The following is a 15,012-nucleotide window of genomic DNA, read 5'->3' on the forward strand; positions in this document are numbered from 1 at the left end:
ATAGTAGCCTCAGGGCTACTGTCCTTAGGGGAAGGGGAAAGGAGTTCAATCAGGAGTGCATATAAGTATGTTGAAAGGAGAGTCAGGACAGAGTGAGGTTGTAAAAGAAGTCCCACTGAGGATGTAGGGGCAATGGTATGGGACCAGTGGAGGAATGAGGTAACAACATAAAGAAGACCTATCAGAGAAAAGAATCAGGGTGCCAGATGCGAGGTGCCCTTGGAAGAAGCCCTATTTGCTCTGCTTGGGTGCAGATCCTTGCCTGATTCTTGGTCCAGTGTTCATTCCAATATAGTAGACTACCTCTCAGTTAGAAAAATTACAGTTACCTTACTGCTTGAAAGCCTGCAGGGAGTAAATTATCCAACCGAAACAAACTGAGTTTTAATTTAATTTCCTCCTCTTCTCAGTTCCCTGCATCCATTTTTCTTGGTTCATGGAAACAACATGTAGGTATAGTGGAAAGATTATTGGTATGGGAGTAAACAGATGTAGTTTTGGATTCTGCCTCTGAGCAAGACCTTTCTGGGCCTTAGTTTCTTCATGTGTAAAATGAGGGGGTCTAGACATGGCATCTGAGGTCCTTTCCAGATCTCTCTATATTGACCTTGGGAGATTCATTCCCTGCCCCCATCCCCACCCCAGAAGCTCTCTCAGACTCGATTTTCTTATGATTCTGATAGCCAGTTAGATGGGTGAGGGGCTACCAAAGTAGAAACCAGACAGTACCAAAGTTAAACTTTTCCTCATTTACATTTTTACCTAGCCTAGAGCTAGCCGTCCATTCCAGGTTGATATACTTTCAAATAAACTGACAGACTTCTGGTTGACTCTTTAAATGCAGGCCTAGATTCTAGTCCTAACTCTTCCTCCTTACTATTTATATGTCATTTTACTTCTCGTGACCTCAGTTTCCTCATCTGTAAAATGAAATCAGGTTCCATAATTGGCTAAGGTCCCTTCCAAATTAAGTTTGTGCTTCCCTCACCCATGAATCTCTCTCGCCACCTAGTGTCCAGTTAAATGGATTTTTCTACTGAGTGACACCTATCACTTTGACCCCTTTGGACAGGGAGAGCCTAGTGGTGACTGAAGGGAGCTAAGAAAAACCTACATACATCTTCATATTTCACTGTTTTCCTCTTTCAGCTATATCATCTTAGTTTTAGTGGTGCTTTTTTTCTTTCTCTCAAGAAACCAAATTCCTGGCCCCTACTCTAGCAATGCAGGTGAAAACTATTTCTTTACTCTAAGTTCTAATTCTGATAGTATGCTAACATTCACTGCCTCGCCTACATACAGACTCTTATAATTTTGGATAGACTAGACCAATGCTTTTATTGGTATAGGGATCTCCCAGGAAAGAGGAAACTCCCTCTTTCAATGCACATTGTTTACTTCTATAGTCTTAGAGGATTGTCTATAGTGCTGAGAAAATGTAACTAACCCAGAGCCACGCAGCTAATTTATGTCAGAGGGACTGGATCTCTATCCCGTACATCCATGATGCTAAAATATAAACAATGATCATAATATGTACAGCTGTGTTGAATAAGATAACATCAGTCTTTGTTTTCTTAGATGATACACCAGCAACCCAACCCAGGTGTCCACTATGAGTATGTTATCTCAGGAACAAACGCCATTAGCCCACAGCTACCACCTCATAGAAGACCAGGTAAATCCTATTGTTTTTTAGTGGTGGGGGTAGTGGGGTATGTCTGTGTATCAGTTACAAATTCTCATTCTTTTCTTACTCTCACTCCTCCAGTCTCAAATGACCCACAAGAAAAAAATCCAGAGTAATATATTTCCAAATTGAATAGACTTGCTGTAGGATGATCTTCTTGTCTCTGAGCAATCATTGTAAGAAGTTCCATTTGTCTAGTGCAAGAAGGAAATGACATTTTATATCTACACTTTACTCATTTGAAATGTCTTTTCTATTTTGCCTCAGTTTCAGAAAAATCCCATTTCAACCTATGAAAACAGAAATAGTTAAACCTGAAATAGATACAGATCTTACCAGTCTGCAGGGCTGCCCCTATGAGTAGGCAAAGTAATCCCAGATAATGATTTGAAGAGGACAGAAAGGTCCTCTTGCCACACCAGGGGGTCACTAGCTGTCCATGGTGCTAGTTCCTACGTCCTTCCTGTCCATCATGCTGACCTATTATTCTTACCATTTCTTTCATTCTCTTGGCTTATACAGCATCCAAGGCCATGGTCCTCTAAGTAAAAAGAATTTACCTTAAAGGGAAGAATTCTAGGGGTCCCTCTAGGTTTTCCCTTTAGCTTAGGGAGTTTTTCACATTTGCTAAGCATCAGGGACAAATCCTGGGGATGGGATGGGGAGAGTAGGCCTGGGTAAGATATTCTAGTGATTTCCTTGGATTGTCAAGGAAAGACATATGGGAGTGCCCATTGCATCCTTATATGGGAGAAATGTGTCCGAAGTAAATTGTTAAGGAGTTCCCATTTTGGGGATTCAACTACATTACAACTTTTCCTGACAGAAGTATACCCTTTTCTTTTCCTTGCCTCTGCTGGTCCAAACAATTTCCTTTAACTCTGAAGTAATATGGACTACTTTAGTAAGTGAACTTATAAGTATTCACTATTCACTTATTTTAAAATGTTTATTTCTGAATAAGTAGGCTAGAAAGAGGCTGAAAATGAGAGTGCATAGTTGAAAAGAGTAAAATAAACAAAAACACTCTGCCTGAAAATAGTTTGTAATATCCACTGGAAGTTCCTGCCTGACTTTTAAATCTCTCTGTATTTATGGCATGTTGGCATCATTCTACTTTATGGCACCATGTCAATACTGAAGGTTGTTTGTGGACACAGCTTGCTGGTTGTGCACCTCCTTATTAAATAGGCTGTCAGATTTTTGGAGAGTTCCCTTCATTCCCTGTGTTTGTTCTTGTATTTGCCTTTCCCTAGGCGAGCCTTTCAATGGACAGTTAGCAGTGCCAGATGGAAGAAATACAGAGGGAGGAGAAGAGAAGCAGCACGAAGAGAAAAAGGAGAAATTTCCCAGTGGGGAGATGGAAATATTTACTGAAGATACCACCCACACCTTTCCAGTGAGACAGCCAGACAACCTAGTTCCAGTTGTACAACCACCACGGAGAACCAGAGATCACAACTGGAAGCAGGTTGGGACAACAGAGTGCTCAGCTACCTGTGGGAAAGGTGAGACATGAATGTGGCCTCTGACAATCAAAAAAAAAATCTAACATTAGGAGCAGAGTGGACTTAGAGGTAGTGAATTTGTTCATTCTCCCATTTCTTAGCTAAGAACTTCATTTGCCAAAACATGGGACCTTAGATGTGCTAGTGTTTTGAGACCTTTACAGATCCTTAGGAAAGGGAAGGAGTGCCTACTATGTGCCAGGTACTACACTAAGAACTTTACAAACACTATTTCATTTAGACTACACAATACCCCTGTGAGATATGTGGTATTGTTATCTCCATTTTGCATTTGAAGAAACTGAAGTAGATAGAGGTACAGCAACTTGCCCAAGGTCACACAGTTAGTAAGTATCTGAGGTTGAATTTGAATTCAGGTATTCCTGAGTTCAGGGAGCAGCTAGATGGCATGGTGTTGGGCCTGGCATCAAGATTTATTTTTGTGAATTCAAGTCTGTTCTCAGTTACTTACTACTTGTGTGACCCTCAGCAAGTCACCTAACCCTGTTTGCTTCAGTTTCCTCATCTGTACAATGTGCTGGCGAAGAAAATGGCAAATCCCTCCAGTATCTTTGCCAAGAAAACTCCAAATGGGGTCATGAGTCAGACATAACTGAATAACAACAACTTCCTGCCTCCAGGTTCAACACCCTATCCACTGCGCCATCTAGCTGAATCATACCTAAGGCATCATCCATCCAATCTACTTGTTTGACAGATGAAATAAAGAGATGCTAAATGACTTGCTAAGATCACATAGGAAAAAAATAAGAGCCAAATTTTGAACCCAGCTCCTTTGTACATTGCAATGTACTTTCCATTACACCACATCTTGGACACAAAGCACAATCATGAATAGATCAGTGCCAGGTTGGAGGGAAATAAATGTCTCTAGAGAGAAGTGCTCTAAATACTTTTATTTGGTCCTGTGCTATTCAACATTTTTATCAATGACATGGCTCTAAGTGTGGAAGATATGCTTCTCAAATTTGGAAATGACAAAAATCTGAGAGGGATAGTTAGCATGCTGGATGATAGAGTAAGGATTCAGAATGTTTTGGCAGGCTATGGCAAGAGAGCTGAATCTAATGAGATAAAATTTAATAGAAATAAACTGTAAACCTTACATGTGTAATGTGGGGAAAGCATGCGTAGACAACAGTTTATGTGGGAAAAGATCTCTGGTTTTTAATAATAATGACTGATATTTATATAACCCTTTAAATTTTCTGTAATGTTTTACATATTTTATCTTATTTGAGCCACTGAACTGCTCTGTGAGCTCAGTCACAGAGCTATTATGGCCCACAGGTTATCTCTGAGGACTCAGAGGGATTAAGCCCAGAGTCAAGAAGCTATTAAGTGTCAAAAGTGGGATTCAAACCCACATCTTTCCTGAGTTCCATTCTCTTTTCAATACACCAGCCTGCTAAACATGACCGGTAACAAATTTGGTCTACACAAAGCCAGATTTAGTGTTCGGAAGAGGTAGCTTCTGCCTCTTTTGTTGCATTTCTCCCTTATCCACAGGAGTATCGTATTCAATTCTGACCTTTATAATTTGGAAAGGGCATTGGCAAGTTGGAGGACGTCGAGATGAAAATAACTAAAATGGTGACATACCTCAATCAAGACCATGAGGTCTGAAGAAACTGGAGATGTCTAGACTGGACAAGAGAAGGATTAGGGGGCATATGAAAATTATGCAAATATTTAAAGAGTCACCATGCTGGACCTCCATTTCATCTCATACAAAATGAGAGGATTAGATGATGTGCTACTCTAAGAAGTACTCAGAGATGAGGGTCATTCTGAGGTAACATCCAGCTCTAAATATATGACCCTATGTCACTAGATGAAAGATATCATATTTATTCTGCTTGCCTTAATTAGGAAAACATCATCCATACAATTATAGAAAGGCTTATTTAAGGTCAAATTAAGTCAAAACTTCCTAAAAATTAGAATTGCCCTAAATCAAAAGGCGCTACAGACAGACAGACAGACAGACAGACAGAGACAAAGAGAGAGACAGAGAGAGAGAAGATTTTCTCTCATTGGAAATCTTCAAATGAAAGTTAGATGATCCTTTGTTAGGGATGCTGTATGGAGAATTACTGTACAGGTATAGGTGAGTGGTCCCAGATGATCTGTGAAATCCCTTATCTCGAGGATCTAATCCAATGGTTGATAAAAATAAACTGATACTTTCTGTGAATCTGTGTTAAATGACCTTGTAGGTAAGTTTCATCTTTCTTGATACTGATTATATTTAATTTAACATCTTACTAGAATCATAGAATATTAGAGTTGGAAAGTAAGATCATCTCTTATACTTTGTTAATTTTATAGATAAGGGAATGGCTGGTCAGAGACATGAAGTGACTTTAGTAACATCTCACAGTTCATTTGGAATACTTTCATGTTGGGTTTGGAAACTTTCATTCATATGCTGTTAAACTAAGAACAATATAGCTTGGGGTTTATTTTATTTTTTTGTTACCCCACATCATGGTCACAACCCTACTCTTGATCCTATGTCATTTTTCTCCTACATTGTAATGTGATCTCCCCACCATCCCTAATAACTGAATACACAGATTTTGCTTCCTTGTTGGTTTGTGATGCAGCTAGACCTCATAATGAAGTCAGACTTCAGCATTCATTTTGCCATTTAAGAAAAGCTAAGCAGGAGAAAATTAACCTGAAAAAGCAATGGTGATAGCCCCTTACTACATATTAATTACTTCCAACAAGATTGTAAGTTTTCTTAGCACAGGGAACATATCTTATCCTACTTTTTCATCTCACAGTGACTAGTATAGTGCCAACCCCATAGCAAGCAATAAGACTAACAGGATTGTAGGATTACAGTTAAAAGAGTTCATGTTATCCAAGGGCAGCTAGGTGGTGAAGTGGATAGAGCACTGGGTTTGGAGTCAGGAAGACTCATATTCCTAAGTTCAAATCTGACCCCAGACACTTGCCAGCTCGGTGACCCTGAGCAAGTCAGTTAACCCTGTTTGCCGCAGGTTTCTCATCTATGAAATAAACTGGGGAAGGAAATGGAAAACCACTTCAATGTCTTTGACAAGAAAACCCCAAATGGGGTCACAAAGAGTCAGGAATGACTGAAAAACAGCACAACATCATCTTATCTAGTACTTCTCATTTACAGATAAATAAACTGAGACTCAGAAAGGTTATTTCAATTTCTGGAGTCACATAGCTAATAAATGAATGGCTAAGTTGAGACTCAGTCACAGTTATTCCGATTCTAAGGCCATCATTCTTTCCCCCTCTATCTAAAAACATTTGGGATTGTTCTAACTGAAAGGATATGTTAAAGAAAGACTATAATGTATCATAAGAACTTTGACACCAGATGACAATTAATTGAGAGCACTAAGGATGTTTAGCCTGGAGAAGAGAAGATGCTCTTTTTAAGTATGTTAAGAGATTTGAGTTTGTTTTCCTTGGCCTCAGAGGACAGGACTGAGTTACAGCTACAAGTTGCAAAGGGAAAAATATAGACTCGATGTCAGGAAATACATCCTAACTACTAGAGCCATCCAAAAGTGGAATAGGATGCCTGGAAAGGCTCAGTTGAGACCTTTAAATGAAGAGTGGACATCCGTTTGCAAACTTTTAGAAGGGAGATCCTTTTTCAGGTGTGGGTTGGGCATGATGGCTTCCAGAGCTCCTTCCAATTCTGAAACTTTGCTATTCTCTAGATTCTGTTTGGTGGATAGCCAAAGGAAAGGGTCCACTTGGAGTAAAAGCTAGAAAATTCTGCTTAGTTGACTAGAAAATGGCATATTAGACTAGACTGAAAGTATAATGGAACTGGGAAGAGAATATTGACTTTTTAAGGAACCAGACAAAGACCCTAGTCGACCTAGGAATGGGCTAGAATGAAGAATTCTTGACTAAGAGAACAAAGTCAAGACTTAGCCCTTAAACTGAAGAAAACTTGCCTTGGTTATTGCCTGTTTATAAAGTTTACGTCCTTAAGACTATGGCAAAATTGTTCTATTTGAGAGGATAAGCTAGTAGGTATGTTATATGTAGCAGTTATTTTAGGAGAAAACACCTATTAAAAGTTTAGGGTAAAGGTGCCATAAATAGGAACCCTAATCCTCCAGGTAGTTATACCCAACACAATAAAAAAAAATACGTCGATACTTACTGGCCATTTTCAAGCCATGCTGCCTGAACTCTTGCTTCCTTCTCCTCCTCCCACTATAATCCAGACTCTCACCATGGTGTTTCTGGCTTTATTTTCATCTGCTCTTACCAAGCCTCAGGCCCACCATGCCACTTCCTAGCCATCTCAAAGCCATGGTGCTATGTTCATACTCTCTGCTCCCCCTCCCTTCTTTCCAACTCTGTCTTCCCTAAATGTATCATTATTATTAGAAAGTAAGCTCCATTATAAAATGAAGACAAAATACCTGGGCTTAGTAACTCACAAGGTGATCGTAAGGAAACCACTTTTTCCACCACTGAGAAATATATAAATGTGAGCTCTCATTATCAGAAAATATAATTCCAGAGGCAAATAGCAAAGAACGAGAGGAAATGCTGATGTGCTCTCTCAAGATGGAAAAGTTCTCTCTAACAAAAAAAGAAGTATAAAGCAGGATAAAATGTTAACTTTGCCAAGATTTTTCCTTTTGATATATTTTCTATTCAATCAACATCACTTTTTTGCCTCGCCTGTGGTAGACTTTAATTGGAACATTATTTTATCTGACATAATAGTGTTGCCTTATATCGCAAAGCTTTATTGCAAGAACAATTTACGCAAATGGCCTTCTCAGCTTCAAATACAGCCTTACAACTGGCTGTCGAGTTTTATAAAAAGCATTGTCCTCTGGCTTAGCATGCTGTCTGAGATATGTCAGTTTCAGAGAAACAGTCAGAAATAGTCATTGCTAAGGAAACATTCAGACGTTTGGCTTGACAGTAATCCTTCAGGCTAAAGCTGCAATTATAAGGAGCTAGGGATGCAGAATAATGATGATGATGATGATGATTAACATGTATATAGTGCCTAATATGTTCCAAGTACTATTCTAAGCACTTTATAAGTATTATGTCATTAGATCCTCACAACCCTGGGAGATAGATGCTAATATTACCCCATTTTACAAATGAGAAAACTGAGGCAAACCCAAACTAAGTGCTTTGCCCAAGGTCACACAGCTAGTAAGTGTCTGAGGGGTGGATTTGAACTCAGGTCTTTCTGACTCCAGGCCTGGCACCCTATCTACTACACTACCTAGCTGCAGAGACCAGAAGTGTTTGAAGAATACAATTGCCAGTTCCCTCCCATATGAGTTAGGCAACAGCCTACTGTTTGGTAATAGGCAAGTATCACCAATCTGTTCCTTCTTGTGATAGCTGCATTGGCACCTAGTGAATGTAATCTTTCATTTAGAAACTGTCTCTGATATCTGCAATATAAAAGTGGTACCAAATAGGGAAGGGGAGGGAGGGAGAAAAATGTGGAACTCAAAGTCTTGTAAAAATGAATGTTAAAATTTTTCTGGGGAAAATTAAAAAAACTATTTAAAAAAACAACAAACAAGATTTAATTCTTAAAAAGACAAAAATAAAATAAAATTAGAAGTAGAAATGTAGCATTGTGATCGGTGATCCCATCAGTTCCCATGGGTTCAGCTATCATCTTGATACACAGCCCTTTTATTACTCCTACACTGCAGTTGCACATCACCAGCTGCCTACCAGACATTTTGAACTGGATGTCCCATAGACATCTCAAACTCAGCATGTCCAAAATTCCTTCTGTCATCATTCTTCCTATCACTTAGGGTCATGATCTCAGTTTCCTCTTGGACTTTTCCCTTTCCAGCACTCCCTGAGTCCTGTCTCCAGTCCTACCAACCCTCCATCCACATCTTTCATACACTTGTTTTCTTCTCTGCTCACATAACTCTCACCTTGTTCCAGACCTCCATCATCTGTCACCTCAACTACTTCAGTGGCCTCCTAAATTATCTCCCTGTCTCGCTACCCCCAAAAAAGACTTCTTTCTATTTCATTGACAATTTAAAGTCTTTAGCTTCTCTTTAAATCTGGGCAGGGTTTCAAGAAGTGGAAAGGTAAAATTAATTTGTTCTAGAAATGGGGTGAGGATGAAATTGGTAAATGAAGAGGCATGACAAGGCACGATGATAATGGGTAACAAAAGGCTGGAAGATGGAGGCTAGACTGAAAATTATATGAAGGGGAATCATATGAAGAGCCTCCTCAAGATCCTGCCATGTGAGATTCAATTGAAAGAACAAGGGTTATTTAACCTGGAGAAGAGAAGACAGGTGGGACATCATAAATGCTTAAAATATTTGCAGGATTTTCACATGGCAGAAGGATTAGAATTGTTTGGTAGAAGTTTCAGAGAAACAGATTTAAGTGGTATTGCAGAGGAATTTTCCTCTTGATTAGAATTATACTAAAATGACTGCCTTGGAAAAAAACATTATCTGTTAAATGGAGATAATAATAAAAACAGCTAACGTTTGTACACTGATTTAAAGTATGTGAAATGCCCCACATATGTATTTTCTCATCTGATTTTCATAACAACCCAGTGTGATAAATGTTATTGTCAGTCCCATTTTACAGATGAGAAAACGGAGGCTAAGAGAGGCTAGGTAATTTTACCTGGGTTACACAGCTAATAAATGTCTAAGGCAGGACTCAGACTCATTAAGTCTGGCGCTCTTGCGTCAAGAGCTATCTTCTTGATGCTGGGTACTATGTTTTATCATTTTTTAAATCTCCATATAGTCAGTACAGGTCTCAGAGTAGGTGCTTAAATAATGTTTGTTGAAGCTATGTTTAAATTAGGGATGGGAAACCTGTGGCCTCAAGGCCTCATGGGGACTTCTAGGTCCTTAGGGGCAGCCTTTTGACTGAGCCCAAGTTTTATAGAACAAATCCATTTATTAAGGGGATTTGTTCTGTGAAATTTGGATTCAGTCAAAAGGCCACACTTGAGGACCTAGAGGTGACATGGAGCCTCAGGTTCCCCACCCCTGGTTTAAATTTATACTTCCTCTCCATCCTTCACAGCCCCCAGCATAACAAACTACTCATATAGTAGATATTCAGCATATATTTCTTAAGGTATTTTTGCCTCCCACCTATGGAGACTTCTATAAGAATGCTTCTCATCTCATCATCTCCTTGCCTTTATTTTCACTCAAGGAAATATTAATCTTTTTTGGTTTTAGGAGGGAGAGACTTTGACTGAAGGGATTTTTTTCTTCTGCATGTACCACTATTGTTCAACCATTGTGTGTATGTGTGTGTGTGTGTGTGTGTGTGTGTGTGTGTGTGTGTGTGTGTTTCTAATAACCCAACCTTTTTGTTGTCATTTCAGGATCACAATACCCCATCTTTCACTGTGTGAGTAGAAGTTCTCATGAAGAGACTCCTGACAGCTATTGTGACCCCAACACCAAACCTACTCCTGAGGAAGAACCCTGCAATATTTTCCCTTGCCCAGCCTTGTAAGGGATCCAAATGGTTCTTCTCTTTAATTTACCTTTTTTATATCAACTTTGGCTTATAAACTTTTGTTCATTCCTAATCTGGGAGCTTGGATTCCTAAGAGTGTACATCAATTTCTGAAGTACCTATGATTTCATCAGTGTCAGAACTCCCGATGCAGTAACTTCCTCCACTGATATGATATGCATTACAACAGGTCTATAACTTGAAGTCTTAGAAAATTATCTGAGGTTCAAAATAGTTATGTGATTTGCCTGTGAACCCACAGCTAGCTACTAAGTGCCAAAATCAGAATCTGAATCCAGGTCTTCCTAATGCCAAATTCACAACTATATCTACTATGTGATGTGATTTCTCCATTATATTTAATAACTTAAAAAAAGATACTGTGGAGTAATGGATAAGCTGGCCTCAAAGCCAGGAAGACCTAGTCTCGAGTCCTCCTGACTGTGACCCTGAGCAAATCACTTAACTAATCTCTGTGCATTAGGCAATGCTGAGTCCACAAGTTACAGAGAAGGTAATGACCTGTATTGGAAGACTTGAGAGATTCTGATGCCAACACCAGTTCCTATGAAAGGAAGGAAAGAAGGGAGAGAGGGAAAGAGAAATGAGAGAGAGAGGAGGAAGAGAGGGAGGAACAGAGGAAGAAGGGAGAGAGAAAGAGACAAAAGAAGGAAGAAATTAATATAATTATCAATTTTCAAATCAGGATGTGGACTATGCATTAAACTCTATCTATGGAGCAAGCATGCCTGTCATCCAGGATTAAGAAGAGAGTTGTGTTAGCTTTAAAGCAATTTAGTGAGCTTCTTTGCCTCTTCTTGGTAAATTGAAATGAAATGATTATTTCATATGTGCTTGCTGGGTAAAACATGTGGGTCACTGAAATCACAATAGAACTATAAGCCCTGGTTATAAATATTCCAAGATAAGCATAGACAAACACAAGATTTGACTTTCTACTTCAAATACCAGGAGAGGTTTTTGTCTGTGTCATGGAAGGTTACAAGAGGACCTGGAGGTCAGCCAGGACATCTCCTGCATATTGCAGATGAAGAAACTGGAGGTTAGAAGAGAAATGACTTGCCCACAGTCATACGTATATTTAGAAGTAGAGCCAAAACTCAGATCCAGATCCTTTGGCTCAAAGTTCGAGGCTCTTTCCATTACACCAAGGTTAAATGCAGTTGTTGAATTCACCATGGCTTTCTCTGATGACACACATCATCATGACTGTGGTGGTATATAGCAATACCGTGCACCCCTAATAATAAAGACAATTGTTGTTAAACCAATTGTTACTGGTTATTCACCCCTTAGTATGAATTACCTAGTATATTGGAAAGAGTACTGGACTTGAATCAGAAAGAACAACACTGAAATCCCTCCTCTAATACATAACAACAACAGTAGCTAGAATTTGTGTAATACTTGGAGTTTTGCAAAGTGCTTTACAAGTATTTTCATTTAATCGTCATGACAACCCGGGAGGTTGGTGCTCTCATTATCCCCATTACAGATGAGGAAACTATGGTAGATAGAGATTAAATGACCTCCTCAGAGCCACACAGCAAATAAGAGTCTCAGTCAGGATTTAAAATCATCTCCCTGACTCCAGGTCCAGAACTCTATCCACCGCACCACCTAGTTCCTCTAATTTAACAACTGAGTTACTCAGGGCACATGATTTATTCAGTCAATGCCCTATTACTTATCTATTAAGTAGGGAGGAGACTCTTGTAGCAGAAAGAGTCTTGGATTTGAAGTTTTGAGTTATTCAAGTTCCATCACTTAATACCCCTATGAGTTTAAACAAGTAGATTCACCCCTCTGAGCCTCAGTTTCTTTAGCTGTAAAATTTTCTCCAGCTCAAAAATCTATTGTCTTTTGATCCTAAGTCATTGAGGGATGGGAATTTTCCATACCCATCAAACTACTGATGCTCCTTGCATTTTCCCATTTACATGATGAATTAGGGCAAATCCCACTGTGTGACAGGTAGCTGAGAGCTGGTTTTGCAGGAAGAGAGTGTAGAAACAGGTTTTAGAGAATGGAGAAGTCCTACCTGGAGGTAGCATGAAGGGGATAAGTACCAGAATAAGGGAGAAGGTACAAATAGGGTGAAGCAGCATACTACAAAGAGAAATTATGCTTCCAAAGAAGAAGAGGGACAACTCTACACACAAGAACAGATACCTGCTCACAGAATCATAGGCTCTGATACATTCTAGAAAACAAGCACTTTTAACTTTTTAACTTTTATTGGCATTTTTTCTTGACCAACTGGTGAAGCCCATACACCTCTTCTCTTAAATGCATAAAATAAAATACGTAAGATTGCAAAAGAAACCAGTTATTTTTAAATAAAGGTGTTTGCCCCATTCCAAATTCATCACTTGGTGTAATCTATCCACAGAGACTCCTTGTGATTCCAAGAACCCCTGGTTAAAAACCCCTGCATAGGTGAAGTCAGCTTCCAGTAGTCTTTTATAGCTACATTCCCCTGAGTGCAATTTTCTCAACTGAACAAAAAAAGTTTTAAAACTCAACAAAACCATCCTGCAAAAATATTCCCTTTCACACAGTACCCTCCTCATACCTAGGGATGTCCCAGGGAGGCATATGGAAAATAATTTCTCTTCCCTTTGTTTTTTTTCTTTTTTCCAGGCCCTTGTTTGGTGGGTTCCTAATCATTTGGCCTAACTGTAAGATAATTGTACTACTGTGAACACCCCCCACAAGAGCTAGGTTTATGTCATTATTAATTTGCGAGTTAAGAACATTCAAATGACTTTTGAAAGGCGCTCACCTTCTAAAGATCTGTAAACATGAAAGTTAGCTTCTCCAACATCATGAATTCAAGGAGTTATCCCTGAAGCAACAAGCTACTATAATTATTCGTTTGTTCCCCTGCCCCTTTCCTTAATATTTAATGGTAGGTAATCATTTGTCTCTCTGTTTCTGGTGTCTGTTTCATTGGCTAGCTGGGACATAGGGGAATGGTCTGAATGCAGTAAAACATGTGGTCTTGGAATGCAACACCGCCAAGTCCTCTGCCGCCAGATGTATGCCAACAGGACCCTAACTGTACAGCCCTACCGCTGCCAGCACCTGGAGAAACCAGAGACTACTAGTACTTGCCAACTGAAGATCTGCAGTGAGTGGCAAATCCGGACAGAATGGACCTCGGTAAATCAGAGTAGTTTGGAGTTTGCTTTATTATTGGGGATTGGAAGAGGATTCCTAAGTTACCTCTCCAGTTTTTGTGGGGAAAATAGCCTGAGAAGGGGATGATGAGTAACCTTGTTCTTTAATTATACCTGAATGGGATAGGTAGGTGGCACAATGAATAGAGCCCTGGGGCTGGAGTCAGGAAGACTCATCTTCCTGAGTTCAAATCTGGCCTCAGATACTTACTAGTTGTGTGACTCTGGTTAAGTCATTTAACACTATTTGTCTCAGTTTCCTCATCTATAAAATGAGCTAGAGAAGGAAATGGTAAACCACTCCAGTGTCTTTGCCCCCCCAAAAAAAAAAACCAAACCTGAATGGACTCAAAAAGAGTCAGAAACCACTGAAGTAACCGACAGCAGCAATTCTAGAAGCAGCCTTTTATAGATTGCAAGATGTACTGAGCCCTTGGGCAGTAAACAACAACATTTTAATTCAATTCATTTATTCTCAGATAAATCATTCAGAAAGACATAGCCTATATTGGTCAAAATTAGACCTTGGTCAGGAGTAGGGGTAGGATAGATGAGAAATGCCTTTAACCAAGGGACCAGGGACACTCATAGGGGCAAGGCAGGGGAACCAGAAAGGTATAGGCAATTTGATAGGCATCGCTAGGAAGGTACAGGATGAAGCAATAAGGCAGATATCCTAGCAGAGAGGTAGAACATGAAAGCAGGGTATGGGGGAGGAGGGGAAAGACATTCTATGAACAGACAATTCACAGAAATACAGGCAGAAATCAGGATCTGAAAGGTATGGAAACAGATTTTAGGTACTCTGCCAAGAGTACTGAGGAGTCCCATCTTTAGAAAGACTAAGAAATGGGATATAAGAAAGGACTTTAATCCTATAAGTACTGAGATACCCAGCAGGGAACCAAGACAAGGCCCAGTCACTGGTACTAAGATACAAGGCAGAGGCTTTGAGTATATCACTGAAACAGCAGTGGCTTTTGATCTGCTATCTCAAGTCTAAGAAAAGGCTTGATGTCCAGACTGATTTTGTATGCATTTCAGTCAAAAGGAATAGTTAAAA

General features: G+C 39.5%; 1 protein-coding gene across 3 annotated transcripts in view; it reads left to right on the forward strand.

Annotated features, from left to right (window-relative positions):
- The window catches only part of THSD4 (thrombospondin type 1 domain containing 4), a 946,642-nt gene that overhangs the window by 863,503 nt on the left and 68,127 nt on the right, over window positions 1-15,012 (forward strand). For all 3 annotated transcript variants that reach the window (XM_072615569.1, XM_072615563.1, XM_072615573.1), the window contains 4 exons: window positions 1,582-1,678; window positions 2,947-3,198; window positions 10,610-10,739; window positions 13,728-13,932. In XM_072615569.1, the coding sequence (XP_072471670.1) occupies window positions 1,582-1,678; window positions 2,947-3,198; window positions 10,610-10,739; window positions 13,728-13,932 (684 nt within the window). The remainder of the gene's footprint in view (window positions 1-1,581; window positions 1,679-2,946; window positions 3,199-10,609; window positions 10,740-13,727; window positions 13,933-15,012) is intronic.

This window comes from Notamacropus eugenii, chromosome 1, assembly GCF_028372415.1.
Source record: "Notamacropus eugenii isolate mMacEug1 chromosome 1, mMacEug1.pri_v2, whole genome shotgun sequence".
Lineage (NCBI taxonomy): Eukaryota > Metazoa > Chordata > Mammalia > Diprotodontia > Macropodidae > Notamacropus > Notamacropus eugenii.